The sequence below is a fragment of the Ptychodera flava genome, chromosome 4 (assembly GCF_041260155.1).
Source record: "Ptychodera flava strain L36383 chromosome 4, AS_Pfla_20210202, whole genome shotgun sequence".
Classification (NCBI taxonomy): Eukaryota; Metazoa; Hemichordata; class Enteropneusta; family Ptychoderidae; genus Ptychodera; species Ptychodera flava.
The window spans coordinates 41,685,360-41,702,306 of record NC_091931.1 but is presented as its reverse complement, the minus strand read 5'-3'; the positions used below and the strand labels follow the sequence as shown (position 1 = coordinate 41,702,306).

The following is a 16,947-nucleotide window of genomic DNA, read 5'->3' as shown; positions in this document are numbered from 1 at the left end:
ATGATCATGATTGTCGTAAGCATACTTGTATAACATTTATATTGGAACGCATAATTCATAACGATATTGAATCAGTCAACATTGTGTTCACAAAGGAAAAATATACAAGTCAGAATATTAGGGTATAAGTTGAGATTATCCAGTCTCTGAACAAATATATTTGTTCTATGACAATTTTGACAGAAAATGAGGGCATCATCACATTCCCCCTTCTTAACCACTATGGGGTGTCTTATGCAAATAAACTTTCAAACAATATGGTACATCAGTTTTGTTTATCGATACAAAAATGATATAACCCATGTGACCGTTCATCAATGAATCATCACTTAGATTATGAGAAGAAACTGACAGATAATTGAGTCTATATGGCAATAATCATTTGTTACCAAGAGGATTTACCAAGTATTATTTTATATCAATGGTGATAACATAAAATTTGACAAGCATTCTGAAGTACAACCAGGCAATTTTCTTACAATATGTTACTGTAAAGACGGGGTAAACTTACTGATTTTGTTCATCTCTCTCCTCAAAATTAGGTTGAAAATGAGAGACCAAAAAGTTTTTTTAAATGATTAAACACACACTTGCACTGTCAGTTAAACAGAAAATTTAGCCAGAATGCGAACGCATGGTAAATTAATTTTTAAAAGAATGAGAAAATTATGTCTTATTTGCATGATGCACCCATCAAACTTCTGAAAAACAAATATTTGACAATTTTGGTTATTCTTCATAACAAAAGATACTACATGTACATCTTCTCCACAAAAATGAGAATGTCTTTGAAGTGTGGGCAGTGCTGCAATATTCTTGCAAGTATTGTGCACACATACACACACACACACACAAACACATATACAGAGTAATTTGTACACGGTGTTGATAAGTTTTACATGTTCAAAAGAAATCTTTGTTGACTATTTTCTGTGGTATGCTACAAATCCATGGAAAATGTTGTCAGTGTATTCAAAACCTGACAAAAGACACTTACGACTCAACAGAAATTAGCATATTTCAAAAAGTGTATTAAAATACAGCAATCAGATAGTTGTGACATGTAACTTTTTAAACAAGAGGTTATTGCAATCCACTGAGTATAACAGGCGGTATACCAGAATCTGCACTATAAACCATACAAGCACAAGTGAATTATATGGCCGTCTGCTCATGATTTGGTTGTCTTTTGCATGTTAATCAATGTCAATTTTCCCCTTACTCTAAAACATCAATGAAATAAACTGAATACATTATTGAATCATTCTTGGTTTTGAGTTACATCCATAACACCATAAAATCTGATCAAAAGTCGTTGGTATAATCCTCGACATAATTACACATGGAATACACGTGACCTTCCTTTCAAACACTCATTTAAAAGCGTACGGATATACCATATGGCAAGAGAATAAACAAGTTCTCAAATTGAAATAGATGAATAAAAATATCTCTTCAGATACCAGGTGAACACATACAATCAGAACAATAGTTGATAAATATGACATTTTTCAATACTCAACAACAAAGAGCTGTTTGTAAACAATGGGATAGCACATCTATGTACAGTAACATGCCAATATGATATACACTGAGTATAAACCATACCATTATTTAAAGGAAATGGCTGTATTATCACAGTGTCTTACACAGTATGTGAGTGAAGAAGCAGGACTACTTTTCTCTGTACATAAAGCATTCTGGTATAGATGGACAAAAAATATAATTGCGAAACCTCACCAATTTTTGTTTACATTTGGATTCTGAATTTCATTGTCCTACAGAAACTGCCACACCTCCATCAACTGAGTCTGACAGAAACTTGCAGTTGTGATGTTCTGTCAGATTCTTGAAGCAAATAATACGGTGCACATATACAAAGCATCTATACTCAAAACAAGCATATTTTCCCGATAACCTAGTGTGAATCGCAGTTTTACCAAGATAAAACTCAATATTATGTCTCTGTTATGTGGTCCAAGAAATGAAATTGTCCATTTAATCTATATTCACATTGTCTATTTACAGTAACGATCAGCTTTCATCTTCTCCCTCCTGTAATTTGAAAAGAATAAGACTTTGATGTGAATGTGAATAAATGAGACACTGAAACTCTGTTAAAGTGCATTCTGCAGTGGAGAAAGGTACAGTCATACGATAGCGAAATGAAGACCGACCTGTTAACCTTACATTGTTTATTTGTCTCTCCTAAAATGTTGGCAATTGTTGCATGTGTAATCTTGGAAAAGTAAAAACATGAAATAAAGGATATGTCCTCGCTTGAATTTATGAAAGTGTTATAAAAGAAAAGTACAAGCATTAATAGACATTATGATCATATTATCTTGTTCTTTTTTGCAAAGAATAATTGATCAAAAGATTCTTAAGTTGAGATGGAAGGAAACAAAAGAATTTTGTGATGAAAATAAAAGAATGTTATTTCCTTAAATACTGTGTTATTCTTACCTGTCTAAGAGTTTCTCATGTAAATTGCCTTTCTTTCTTGCCTTTTCCAATTCAAGTTTGTCACCAGGGTTGATTTTCAGTTTCCTGTCTTGGAAGCTCTGAAACTTTTTCCTACACAGGTGAATAAATCAGAACAATCTTTATTTCTGTGAATTTGTAATGATTTCATTAACCCTTTGAGCGCCAAAGTCAATTTTTGTTGCCCTTATAAAATATACCTCAGTCAATGTTCGTCAGATTTTTGCAAACATTTTTATAAAAGACTATGGACAATGAAATGTTGTGTCCATTTGGTCCAAAATTATCAAAAAAATTACAGAAAAGTTCATAAAAATTGGTAAAATGTTGCACTAAAATTTTGGTGGGAAAAAATACAGCACTCAAAGGGTTAATAAAACAATTCACTACTATGACATAGTTATCTCCATCTAGATACATCTTAACAAACAGACAGGCATTCCAGTTACCATTTTTAACTAGTGCTAAACTGTACAAACCATTGCCCTCTGCAAACCAACACCCCTTGGCTGACTTTGTAAACTAAGTTATGGTTATTAAATATTTTAAGTCACTGCACCTTGAATCTAAAGTATGTTTAAAGTTATCAACAGTCTAACTAAACAACAATAACTATTCCACTCACACATGGTACCCAATAGAAACATTTCCACACCTGCTTCAGTGCTTGCATAGATTCTGTAAAGTCTATCTTGCTGGATAGAGACCAGGGAATGAACAAATTGTCAGATACTGCATGTACCTGCATTTCACTTAAATACTGTCTTTTAAGTCACATACTGCCTGTGTTTATAATGCGATGCACATATTTAACCATGTGTTTAACATTATAAAAATGCCGGAGTCAAGTACAGCAACCATGGCTACCATACAGTCAGAACGGGTCAGTTTTGTAAGTGACCATCATGCTGAACCATGCTCTGACCTTGGTCAAAATTGTCACTAGCTTGCAAACAAACAACTTCCAGTCATGTAAACACACAGAGTATGTTTAAAGGTCACTGGTGTTGCTGGATTTAATGAAATTTAATGCCACTTCACATGTGATGGAAAAGATGCTTGTTTCCAAAGTATGTTTGTACAGTACAGGTATTTTTTTAATCATAGTTGTGTTGCTGAAGTTTTTAAGTTTCTGGAAAGCACTATTTGATACACAAAATTTATGAAATACATGTATTTATCCAATCAATGTATAAACCTTCAGTTTCTTTGAGTAAACACACACCACTGAACAAGGTTAACATGTAAATACAATAAATCTGGGAAATGGGAATTCAGTAATTCTTCCATAAAAATTGTTTGCCTATTTGATTTTGAAAGATTCCTGAACTCTTCACTTGTATGAATTTAGAAAAAAAACCATGGCAGACAATGATGATGACAATCAGTGCTTTGCTTTTATGAAACATTGCTTACAGTACAAATGGGAAATCCCCAGGAGATGGAAATTCTGAGAACAATTTTTCTACTTCCCAAAAAGAATGTAACTTTGGTGAAAATGTTTTTAATTTTCCCTATTTGGAAAGATAACCTGACATTCAATTTCGCACAAGTTACTTTGCTGCCAGTATCTGAGTAGACTCCTCTTTCAAAAATACCAGAAATATATACTTACACATAACTGACTTCGCATGAAGCCACATTTCCCTTATCTTCCTCAGGAATAAAGTCATCTCTTTGTTTCTTGACTCGTGGTGCACAGGAGCGAATCTGGCAAAAATTTAAAACAAATATTACATGAAAGCTATCAAAATATTCTTACTCAGTAGATTTTGAAACCCTCTCTCTTCTCCCTTCTATGGATGGATGAGATGATCAAGTAATCTGTAAATAAATACTGTATGTATATCCACATGGGTGAAAAAAAAGGAAAATTAAGACACAACATCATTTCTAAATCAAAAATGTTTTACAACATCAAGTATTTTAATGGAGTCTCGTATTAATAAAAGTCTTAACATTATTGTTACAGATGAATTATGAAAATAAACATTTTCTTACCTTAATAAATTCTGTTTCACCTGCTTTTTGGCTCTTAGCAACTATATCAGTATCATCATTGTACGACAGAAAACAGCCATTGTGACAGCTGAGTGCTGTCTTTCCCTGAAATAGGTAATTTGGGTTTGTTTTAAATATTGGCAACATGATTTTTATGCATCAAATATTCTGTTGTTTGAAAGTTTGTTAGTTTTTTCTTCTTCACATCTATGTGATCAACTCGCTTGAACAGTTCCTTTTACTGAACCAGCTGCTATAGATTCATGCTATTCAAAGAAGAAAACCTAAATTTTACATAAGAATTTCTATGATCAATTGCCACTGTTTGCAGCAGACAGTCCTAGGTAGAGCCATAATTAGACAGAAATCCAAATAATAAGGGAGTTTTTGTATATTGTTGTGTCAGAGGACACATGGGGCACACAAATCTTTTACAACAGAATCACTTGTCTTGTCATCGAAAAATAAGTGAAGATGATCTGTTACATCAACAAAGTACTTGTGAAGTAAAAAAGTTAAAGGTAACGTTTGTTGCAATGCACATGACAAACATCTCTTTGATGAAATAGGGAAAGATACAATTTGAAAGTATGTATTTAAAACATGACATGGCAATAATACACTTCCCTTTCATACACATCTCCCCTTCTACTCCTGCAACATGTATTTTTTAATGAAATTTGTAAAACTATTTTGGTAGCAAACAATGCTACCCAAAGTAATCACTAAATATTCACCAAGAATATCATCTTCAAATCAACTTGAAGAAAAGTTTTTCCACATTTGGCCTGAGATGGCGCTCTTCATAACTTTTATTTCTTTTGCAGGGCATTGTTATAGGCGAGCGGCGAATCCACAAAAAGGGCCTTATTTTAGGAGTTTAATGTACCCACCTTACATACGGCCACATCATACGTCATTTGAAAGCTTATTATCTATACTTTAAGAATATTGACGATGTGGAGCTGCCAAGTAGGGCCATACCCCCCTAATTTGCATAATTCACACGGGTATCCAATTTCGATAAGTGCGATATAAAATTATAAAATTCACTGTTAACTATTGTAAACATACTTTTAAACTATCGAGTTATATATCAAATAAAAGGTATTTGCATGTAGAATACAACTTTGATATCCAAAGACATATTTAAATTGATTTCACTGAAATATTTTCATATTTATATTGAAAATAATATTTTCCTCTCTTTAATAACAATATTTTAAAAATTTTAACACATACAGCTACAACATACAGCTACATCATACATCATTTGAAAGCTTATTATCTCAACTACAAGAAAATTGACAATGTTGAACTGTCAAGTACGGCCATAGCCCCTAATTTGCATAATTTACAAGGGTAACCAATTTGCATAAATGCAATATAAAATTACTAATTCATTGTTCACTACTCTAAACATACTTTTAAACTATCGAATGATATATCATATGAAAGGTATTTGCATGTAGAATACGAAATGGATATCGAAAAAGATATTTAAATTGGTGTCACTGAAATATTTTCATATTTATATTGAAAAAATATATGCCCCTTTTGAATAACAATATTATAAATATTTCATCATATACAGCCACATCATACAGCCATATCATACATCATTTTAAAGCTTATTATCTCTAATTCAAGAAAATTGACAATGTTGAACTATCAAGTAAGGCCGTATCCCTAAATTTGCATAATTTACACAGGTAAGCAATATGCATAAATGCAATGTAAAATTAGAAAATTCCTTAACTATTCTAAACATACTTCTAAACTATAGAGTGATGTATCAAATGAAAAGTATTTGCGTCAAAAATAAAATTGACATCCAAAGAGATATACAAAGTGGTTTTACTGAAATATTTTCATATTTGTAGTGAAAAAAGTAATTTTCCCCTTTTGAATAACGGTACTTTAAAATTTTAACGCAGTATCAATGCAACCACATGCATTATGATGTGCAAAAGTGCCTAGAACACGGAGAACAAACAGCTGAAATGAGGTCTGGAAATGAATATTTTTGTTTGTTTAATGTATATTTCAAATATATGAATAGCTCTTCTTGTCTGCATTATTAACCGATACCGATGTCTTGTTTTTATAGGTCAGTGAGTGTTTCTCCAAACATGCCCTTTGTATGGAGTATAATATACCCATTCACAGCATATGAAAACCTTTTAAAGTCACTCAAGTATACCAACATTTTCTTGTACTGTTGTAACCAAGGCAACAGCACTAATAAATATATATATATATTAATATATATATATATATATATATATATATATATATATATATATATATATATATATATATATATATATATATATATATATATATATTATATATATATAATACTACTATTAAGTCCAAACATAAAGAAAGATCCCCATGAACGACAATATTCTAGTTGTTGAAAAGTAACTATGTAGCCGAAACAATGTGTGAGAGTAAGCTGTAGTCAAAGTTATGGCATGATTCATGATCCAAGTCATTCATGGCGAGACAGTGTCATGCATTTCCAGTACATCTAGTAATTCTACAAATTCATCATCCTCTTCTTAAACAGTTTTGTCATGAGTAAAAGGGTTGCCACAGTTATAGCTGCCTTAACTTGTGCATGGAAGATTAATTTGACAGCAGACACAACTAGTGACATGTAATACAAGTCATCGTTGATGACCCAGTCCCCGCTTGCTAATGGGTACTTTGATTACAGGTTCTGTGATAAAAATACTTCGATACAGATGGCACTCAATGGCCAAGAATGAGTTCCATGGTGATGAAAACATAAAACCTATATAGGTCACTATCCTAAAGGTCATTAAATGAGTCACTGGGAATTAGTTGACAGGATGTTGCAAAACATTTTTCATTCTATCCTAACACTAAAAGATAACCGGTACCATATTTCATAAAGTTTCATGTAGTATTTACAACACTATGAGATCAACATCTGTATCAAGTTTCATCAAATTTGACGTTGTATTTGTGGATATATCACTCTAATTAGGAAAGTTCATTACATATGCAATTACAAATTAATTAAAATGACACTGATAAATGTCTTTTTCACTGTTAAAGCGATGTGAGCTTAACATCTGTACAAAGTTTCATGAAATTTGATGCAGTATTTCTGACATATCAACCTAATTATGAAACTTCAATAATTGACATGATACTGCAACACGATGTGAAACAACTGACGAGCATGTATGAAATAGGTCAATGTCCTTGTACCAACTTTGAATGATACTGGTGGAAATACGGTATGTCTGAGTTATGGCTCAGTACATGAGAAAATCGTAACAAATTTGCCGCCACGCAGCGATATTTGATCTTACTGTTTAAAAAATCAACACGTATATGTATTACATAAGTCAATGTCCAGGTACAAACTTTGAATAAAATCAGTTGAGACTTGCTAGAGTTATGGCTCTCGACATGAAAAAAACCATAACAAAATTGCTACCATGTGGCCATATCAGACCATATCGAGAAACAAATAAATGTACTTATGTATACTATAAGTCAATGTCCTTGTACTTTCTTTGAATAAATTTGCTTGATACATGTCTGAGTTATTGTTCAGGACATGGAAAGTCGTAAAAAAAATGGCCACAAGGCGGCCATATTGGATCGTATCACAAAACAATTCAATGTGCATAAGTATAATATAGGTCAATGTCCTTGTACCAACTTTGAATAAAATCAGTTGAGATATGCCTGAATTATGGCTTTGTACACGAAAAAATCATAACAAAATGGCCGCCTGGCGGCCATATTGGATCATATCACAAAACAAATCCACATGCATATATATGACATTGGTCAATGTCCTTGTACCAACTTTGAATAAAATCTGTTGAAACATGTCTGAGTTATGGCGCTGTACATGAAAAAATCGTAATAAAATGGCCGCCTGGTGGCCATATTGGATCGTATCACAAAACAAATCGACATGCATATATATGACATAGGTCATTGTCCTTGTACCAACTTTGAATAAAATCGGTTGAAACATGCCTGAGTTATGGCTCTGTACATGAAAAAATCGTAACAAAATGGCCGCCTGGCGGCCATATTGGATCGTATCACAAAACAAATCGACATGCATATCTATGACATTGGTCAATGTCCTTGTACCAACTTTGAATAAAATCGGTTGAAACATGTCTGAGTTATGGCTCTGTACATGAAAAAATCGAAACAAAATGGCCGCCTGGCGGCCATATTGGATCGTATCACAAAACAAATCAATGTGCATATGTATGACATTGGTCATTGTCCTTGTACCAACTTTGAATAAAATCGGTTGAAACATGCCTGAGTTATGGCTCTGTACATGAAAAAATCGTAATAAAATGGCCGCCTGGCGGCCATATTTGATCATATCACAAAACAAATTGACATGCATATCTATGACATTGGTCAATGTCCTTGTACCAACTTTGAATAAAATCGGTTGAAACATGTCTGAGTTATGGCTCCGTACATGAAAAAATTGTAATAAAATGGCCGCCTGGCGGCCATATTGGATCGTATCGCAAAATAAATCGATGTGCATCTGTAGGTCATAGTGCTATGCCTTTGTGCCAAGTTTGAACAAAATTGGTTTGGCAGTGTCTGAGAAACTGTTGATGACGGACGGACGGACGGACGGACGGACGGACGGACACACGGACGGGACCCAATCTATAAGTCCCCGCCGGACTTCGTCCGCGGGGACTAAAAAGAAGCAACTCCACACATCGTTCATATCTTATAGTTGTTTGAATTTTGTGTATGTTATGTTTGGCTGTTTTGTGTAAAGTGTTGATTTACCTTTGCGAGACGTACCCCTAATCTACGTATCCTGCCCTGAATCCGCACTGGAGAGACTACTGTGATACTACACTGCGATCCTTTGATACTACCTTTCGAGAATAGAGTTGTCTTCATCAGTCGCTTAAAATTCATTTTCGGTTGGTGAAAAGTGTGCACTACTTGGTCACGTTGTTTCACTGAAGTTAAGTTTGTTCAAGTAAGGAAACTAGAATATCTACCGTTTCGGTCTGGTTGTGTTTGAGTATGCTCATGTGAATCGGTCGGAGAACGAGCTTTTGTAGGTTTTGATTGGCATAGGTGTAACGCTTATATTTCTGTTTCATATGTATGTGATTAGGCTACGTTCACAAATAATGGTGGTGAGGGGCGGAGGAATTCGGGGTGGAATCGAAATAGTAGAGGAGCACTTGAAAGTTTTGATCTGCCTAAAGGGGACCTGAAAATATTTTGGTTCCCTTTTACTTTTTGCGATTCCAAGGTTTCGAAGGCAATTCAATGAAAATCGAATAACAATTAAATGTCATACAATTGTTCTAAAGTTAATAATAATCAAACAAGATCTACAATTTCTTTTAATTTCTAGTTTTACTTCATTACTTTTATCTCGAAAAAATCTTGTATTTTGTACCGTATTGTTGTGGCATAATTGTTCTAATGTATCGTAATGTTGCCGTTTGATTGCATGAACTGGAATCTGGTATCTGTTTGGTTTTGTGTGTGTGTTCGTAAGTCGAGAATATTAATTTGTTGCATCGATGACCTTCACAGATAATGAGGTATAAAGATGTGATTTTTGAGAAGACTTTCGAAAATTTCAGAGTAGGATGCATTATTTTATGTTTGATATGAATTTATTAAGCTCGTGTTGGGTTCCAATGAAAGTCATACATGTCTCTGAATCTCAGTCAGAGCGATATTTGTTCTGTGTCTCACTGAATTATTCTTATTTTGTATATATTTTATTCTTATTTTGCATAATATGGGCATTATTCGTATTTACTGCACAATTTTATGAATATTAAAAATAAGTCAAGATATTCGCGATTTAAATAAAAATATTCAATAAGAATATTTCAGAAACGTGTTTGGAATTCATAGTTCTATTCTATATGCCAATACCTTTCATTCGATATATCACAAGATAGTTTAAAAGCAACTAAAGAGTACATAACAATGGATTTTTTATAATTTATATCGGACCCATGCAAATTAGGTACCCGTGTGCATTATGCAAATTAAAGAATTACGGTTCTATTTTGCAGCTGCATATTGTCAATTTTCGTGACGCAGAGGTAATAGGCTTTCAAGTGACGTATAATGTGGCTGTATGATGTAGTTGTATGTGTTAAAATTATTTAATTTCGTTATTCAAAAGGGGAAAATATATTTTTCGATATAATTATGAAAAAAATTAATAAAATCATTATAATATCTCTGTGGGTATCTATTTTGTATTCTACATGCAAATACCTTTCATTTGATATATCACTCGATAGGTTAAAGTATGCTTAGTGTAGTAAATAAATTCCTAATTTTATATCACATTAATGTAATTCGCGTACCACTGTGAATTATGCAAATTAGGAGCTACGGCCGTACTTGACAGATCAACATTGTCAATTTTCTTGAAGTAGAGATAATAAGCTTTCAAATGACGTATGATTAGGCTGTATGATGTGGCTGTATGTATTAAATGTTTTTAAATATTGTTATTCAAAAGGGGAAAATATTTTTTTCAATATAAATATGAAAATATTTCAGTGAAACAATTTAAATATCACTATGGATATCAAAGATGTATTCTACATGCAAATACCTTTAATTTTATATATCACTCGATAGTTTAAAAGTATGTTAAGAGTAGTTAATAGTAAATTTCTGATTATACATCGCATTTATGCAAATTTGATACCCGTGTAAATTATGCAAATTAGGGGGTATGGCCCTACTTGACAGCTCAACATTGTCCATTTTCATAAAGTAGAGATAATAAGCTTTCAAATGACGTATGATGTGGCTGTATGATGTGGCTGCATGTGTTAAAATTTTTAAAATATTGTTATTCAAAAGGGGAAAATAATTTTTTCACAATAAATAATGAAATATTTCAGTGAAATCAATTTAAATATCTCTTTGGATATCCATGTTGTATTCTACATGCAAATACCTTTCATTTGATATATCACTCGATAGTTTAAAAGTATGTTTAGAGTAGTTAACAATGACATTTCTAATTTTATATCACATTTATGCAAATTGGATACCCGTGTGAATTATGCAAATTAGGGGGGTATGGCCCTACTTGGCAGTTCCACATCGTCAATTTTCTTGAAGTAGAGATGATAAGCTTTCAAATGACGTATGATGTGGCCGTATGTAAGGTGGGTACATTAAGTGTGAAAAATAGGTGAGTCTGCCGCTCGCCTATGAGGAATCTCCTTAAATTTAATAATGACAATTGATAACCAACTTTATGGTCTTCTGTGACACAACATTAATGCAACAAAAAAATGAGCAAACAATATATTTTCCTCCTGAAAATTGTTCTAAAGCTTTACAGAAAGTGATATCGAAAGAAAGCCATTTGTTCCTTTGAGGCTGTTAACACTGCCATGTGAATTAAGAAACTCTGATTTTGATACTGTGATTTGTTTCAGGTTTAGAGAGGTAATTTAGTTTTTTCCAGAGAATATTCCCTTGATACACACTCTTCAAATGGCATAACCTAAAAAGACTGGTAAATTTACTGTCACTTAGGGGCTCCTATTAGGTTCCCTCCTAAATCTTGTCAGTCCGTACGACTCGACAAGCTTTTATCTGTCAGTTTTACCATTCAAGTTTCCTGTAGTTTTCCGTTTTCACTTTTATGAAATCTTTTTTTTTGTTTCCATCATCTGTTTCAATATTATAGCTTTCTTCTACCACTGCTGTTACATTCATTTTAAATTGTTGCAACATTTGTTCCAATATGTTTTGCTTTTCTTTTTCATTCCAGTACATTTTATTCATTGCTTTTCTTAATTTACTCTTTTTAGATCCTGATGACAATCCTCCAAGTGGGATTGCAATGACAGTAATAGTTTATATTTAATAAAAGCGATATGAAATCTGGTGCTTGCTCCATTTATCGAACTCATTATACTTCAAACTCTGGATTCATATCTTGGCAGCATATGAAACTGTAGTTGGACTGATCTTATTCACTTAAGTTGCAGCAGTATTAAGAGAATATCAAAATTCTGCCAAACCTCTTGGAACACTGGTTCCCACTGCTCTCTGGGTCCAATGGCATCAGATCTACCGGTGACCATACCCTCAGAATCAACTGTCAGATACTTGCCGTAACCTGACTTCAGGGCAATTCGATTCTCTGAAACTTGGACAGCTGTCAGCTGCTCTGGAGGTTCTGGACCATCTTTTGCTGCAGAAATAGAAAAAAAATATCTGTTAGCTATCTAAATTTTAGCAAAAAGATAGAGTTTCACAAATAATGCTTTAGAATGACTGATCTCCACAAAAAAACAGGTCTGGCATATTAACGAGCAACCTCGGCTAGAATCCTCATCTACTGAGGTCTGAACATCGTATTATTTATACGGTGATTGAGTTGAAGAATCTATCGATCTAAATGATTTTGTTTTCATTTTTCAGTGGCTTAAAACCAAATTTCCTAATTTTTCCTTAATCTTCGAGCATTCTATATTCAAATTGGTGTGGCTAGAGTGTATAATCAACACAGAGTATCTGTGCATCACCAGCTCGTGAGTTGAACATAACACAAACACCAGTGACAAAGAAGTTTTCTGAACCATGCAGTACACACACTTCTTAATATGTGTTAATATTACAGTCGAGCATACTTTGCTCAGTCCCCTTTGTCCTGAGAGATTACTGTTCCAAAAACCTTTTCACTGAAAGTATTTTCAATTTTTGATGAACGCGTAAATCAACCTATCCTCCACAAGTTCAATTTGATTTTGATGCGTCATTTCTTCTATCTGAATCAATATTCTGAATTTGGTAGTTGATTTGAACTTGAATTTTTGAGATTGGTAAGAAAAAAGACACAATAGAATTCAACTTTTTAATTTGAATGATTCTTTTAAGTGGAAATGGTAAACGTAATGTGCCTCACAATAATGTTTAGCATACCATCATAACAATTATGCAAAAACTATCACTTGATGCTTTCTGTATTCCCAGTTTATTGTCAGCCTGTCAATTACACAAAATGTGATCAAAAGGTAATACATTTTTAAAACACTTGGCTACTTACGGTCTTTGTGAGGGGCTCCTATTGTGAACAGTCCATTGTCAAGGGCGTGCACATAAGCATTCGGGGTCATTTCTATGGCAACAGTACCAAGAATTTCATCTATTTTGTCAACTGTCCACCATCCACCTGAAATATGTTGTCAAATGAATGAATGAATGAGTAAATAAATCAAATAAATGGAACAAAAACGGTAACAGATACAGGGAATTTTGTTTTTCACTGTTTTGGTAGATAATCTTATCTGTGAATTTTAGTCTTTACTGTTTAGTCAGCGTGATTGTGTATGCTTTCTGAAGAGACTCCACCATAAAAATTGTTTGACATGTCCGAAGAACACTTCACTGTTGGTTTGACTTCGATACATGTACAGGGTACCTAAACTGAGGAAGTCACTTGATCTTTCAGGAAAAAAGTTCCTTTGAAAGTAATGGCCATTTATTTGCTTACGTTCTTGTGGGAATCTAGTTTCCTAGGTATTATCCATCAGAAAATGATAACTGTTGTATCTTTGCTGGTTTCTGGTTCAGCTAGTGTACATGCATAGAAATTTACCATACTTTAATTACTGTATTGTACAGTAATTATTACTGAATTAAACATTCAATGGGAAGTGGGGGAAGTGGACTTGTTTTTGGGCAAAGTGACTCTCAGGGCGAAGAGGTTTAGGTATTAGGTTCTTTTGTGCAAAACAGTACAGGACAAGATGGTGTGGTGTGACTTGATTTTGGTGCACAGTATCTGGCAACAAGAGAGTTGGTGGTATCAAAAAGTGTAATTTAGTTTAGCCACAGGGTGGAATGATATAATTGTTTGCACTTTGTGTGCATGCATGATCTTCAATATAACTTCTACAACAAGGGGTCCAGGCACTTTTGCACCAAAACCAGGTTGCCCCACACAACTTCCTTCTAACAGAACTACCTCATCCAAGTACTATCTTGTCCCACACCACTTTGCCCCAAGTGTAACTTTGTACCAGAACCACTGCATCTCAAGTATATTGCCAGCTTGTCCTAAAACCACCATGGGTCTCAGTGACTTGGATGCATTACTGCATATAATAAGACATTTTGCCTACCACTAAAAACCATACACACTAGAATTAGAAAAAAAAGAATAATACAAATGTGCTGGCAAAACCGCTTTCACATGTACAATTACAAACTCACAAGTAATGGTGTGGCAAAAGTGTCCGGCTATGACAACACTGTCTCCTTACAGTTACATGTTCATATGGCTATTGGACTTGTGCCTTGTGAGCAATTGCACGATGTCAGTCTCACAAAAGGTGTTCACTTTCAAGATTCTGGTCGAGGAAGTGATGGGTAATGAAACTCTTCATGGGCATTGGTGGGTTATTTTCAGCTTTGCTGGTTGGCAACAGTTTGGGTTGAAGAGGCATTTTTTTTTGGGGGGGGGGGGTGAAATGGTTTGTGGAGGGACCGTGGTTTAAGGACAAAGTGACTCATTGGCAAAGAGGACTTGGTGTCAGATTGTTTTGGTGCAAGGTGGTTTTGGTGTGAATGGTATGGGATGAAGTGGTATAGTGCGACTTGGTTTTGGTGCGAAGTAACTGGCAACTTTCTACATAGGGTCTGGACTAGCTCTGCCCGGCAGGGCTGTGTGTTACCAGCTATAGGCTGGTATAGGTGAGAGGTCTATAGCAAGTATCAAACACAGCCCGGCTACACAGAGCTAGGACTGGACATCACATTGAAACCACTTTATACAATAATTGTATAAAGTGGTTTCAATGTGAATTCCAATATGACATGAATTGATGAAGTATGGCCAGGTAAAGCTACCAAAAAGTACCTACGCACAGTCTCTCAGTCTGAGCTAATATGTTTAAACTTTGTACACATATAATAATAATAACTGATTTATACCATGCAATTCAGCATCTTCGTCTTTGACATCCTTTTCTCCTTTCTCTCGCTTCCTCTTCCTCTTGTGTTTCCTTGAGCTAGTAAAAACGAAGTCGTCACTTGTTGCTGGTTCACATTATTAGCAAGTATCGACTAGTATGGACACCGAAGATGTGACAAAGTGACTCCTCCAATTCTAGCAAGCGACGTCTTGCACAACAATGTCTGCTTTTAAATAGCATGAAGTCTCACAAAGCATAGAGGTACATGCAAGTCAGCGAGACTACTAGCTGCAAAATTGTAGCTCTACGGTGAGGCGGTCGGTGAGTTTTGGTTTTTGCGACCTCGCTCACCAGTAGAGCTAGCATACAAAATAAGCGCGCCACACATGGCGCGGCATTTTCATGTAAAATCCCACATATTTACTGCATTTGGTCGTACTGATTTATCACTACTGAAGACTAAACACTATACTACACTAACCTTGTCGTTTATGGGGTTTGGTATTAGCACAGACACGTCGATCGCGTTCCATAAACATTGAAGGTGTTTCTGGGAGCCGCCATTACCGGAAGTTGGTAATGGCGGCTCCAAGGAATGTTTTTAGAACGCGATCGACGTATTTGAACAAATACCAAACCCCATACACGACCTGGTTAGTGAAGTATAGTGTTTAATCTTCAGTAGTGATAAATCAGTACGACCAAATGCAGTAAATATATGGGATTTTACATCAAAATGCCATGCCATGTGCAGCGTGCTTATTTTGTATGCTACAGGGCCTTCGGCATTGTAGCTCTACTGGTGAGCGATGTCGCAAAAACCAAAACTCACCGACCGCCTCACCGTAGAGCAACAATTTTGCAGCTACGAGACTATACCTATCCAGCTATCGCCTATACGCACAAAGCATAGCGGGTTTTAGAATCATGTATGGCCTGATACCTGGCCATCTGTAGCATCAAAAATAATTATAAAATGCATGGAAGTAGAAGCAACTTCTTCATACAACAAGTAACACTATCACTTCTTCATTTGACCCCTTGCAATTGGACGAACTCCGCATGCACCCAGTTGCCACACGTGAAACGATTCGAACGATTCATGCGGTGAGATGGTCCTACCTTTCAGTTTTGCTTCCTTTGAGTTTCAGTTTTCCACCTTTAACGAGAGAATATGCAGACATGTTGCTGGTCTTTTAGATTCTTTTAGAAATGTTTATTCGGTTTTCGATTTCAGAGTATGTCTCCGAGCGGTTTTCGATCTGGATACAGTGGATGTGTCGATGCTTTGCAATCAAAACAGACGCCGCGCCGTGCGAAAGACGACTCGGTGGGGTCACAGGTCAAATCTGTGCGAACTTCTTAATACACAAATTCGTCAAATATAATACTTTCAAATTTCCCATGCTAGTGTACAAGTGATAATTATTTAATAATAATCTAAATTTTAGGTTGTATTTATTGGTTCAAATTTCGTTATAAG

General features: G+C 34.7%; 1 protein-coding gene across 1 annotated transcript; it reads right to left on the bottom strand.

The window, feature by feature from the left end:
* Positions 1 to 872: 872 nt before the first annotated feature.
* Positions 873 to 16,804, bottom strand: LOC139131799 (protein FRG1-like). The gene is made up of 8 exons (XM_070698070.1): positions 16,587 to 16,804; positions 15,484 to 15,560; positions 13,595 to 13,720; positions 12,567 to 12,739; positions 4,486 to 4,590; positions 4,100 to 4,194; positions 2,467 to 2,577; positions 873 to 2,055 (listed from the first exon to the last, which is right to left on the bottom strand). The coding sequence occupies exons 1-8, from the start codon at positions 16,646 to 16,648 to the stop codon at positions 2,019 to 2,021; spliced, it is 786 nt and encodes a 261-aa protein (XP_070554171.1). The 5' UTR covers positions 16,649 to 16,804; the 3' UTR covers positions 873 to 2,018.
* Positions 16,805 to 16,947: the final 143 nt, after the last annotated feature.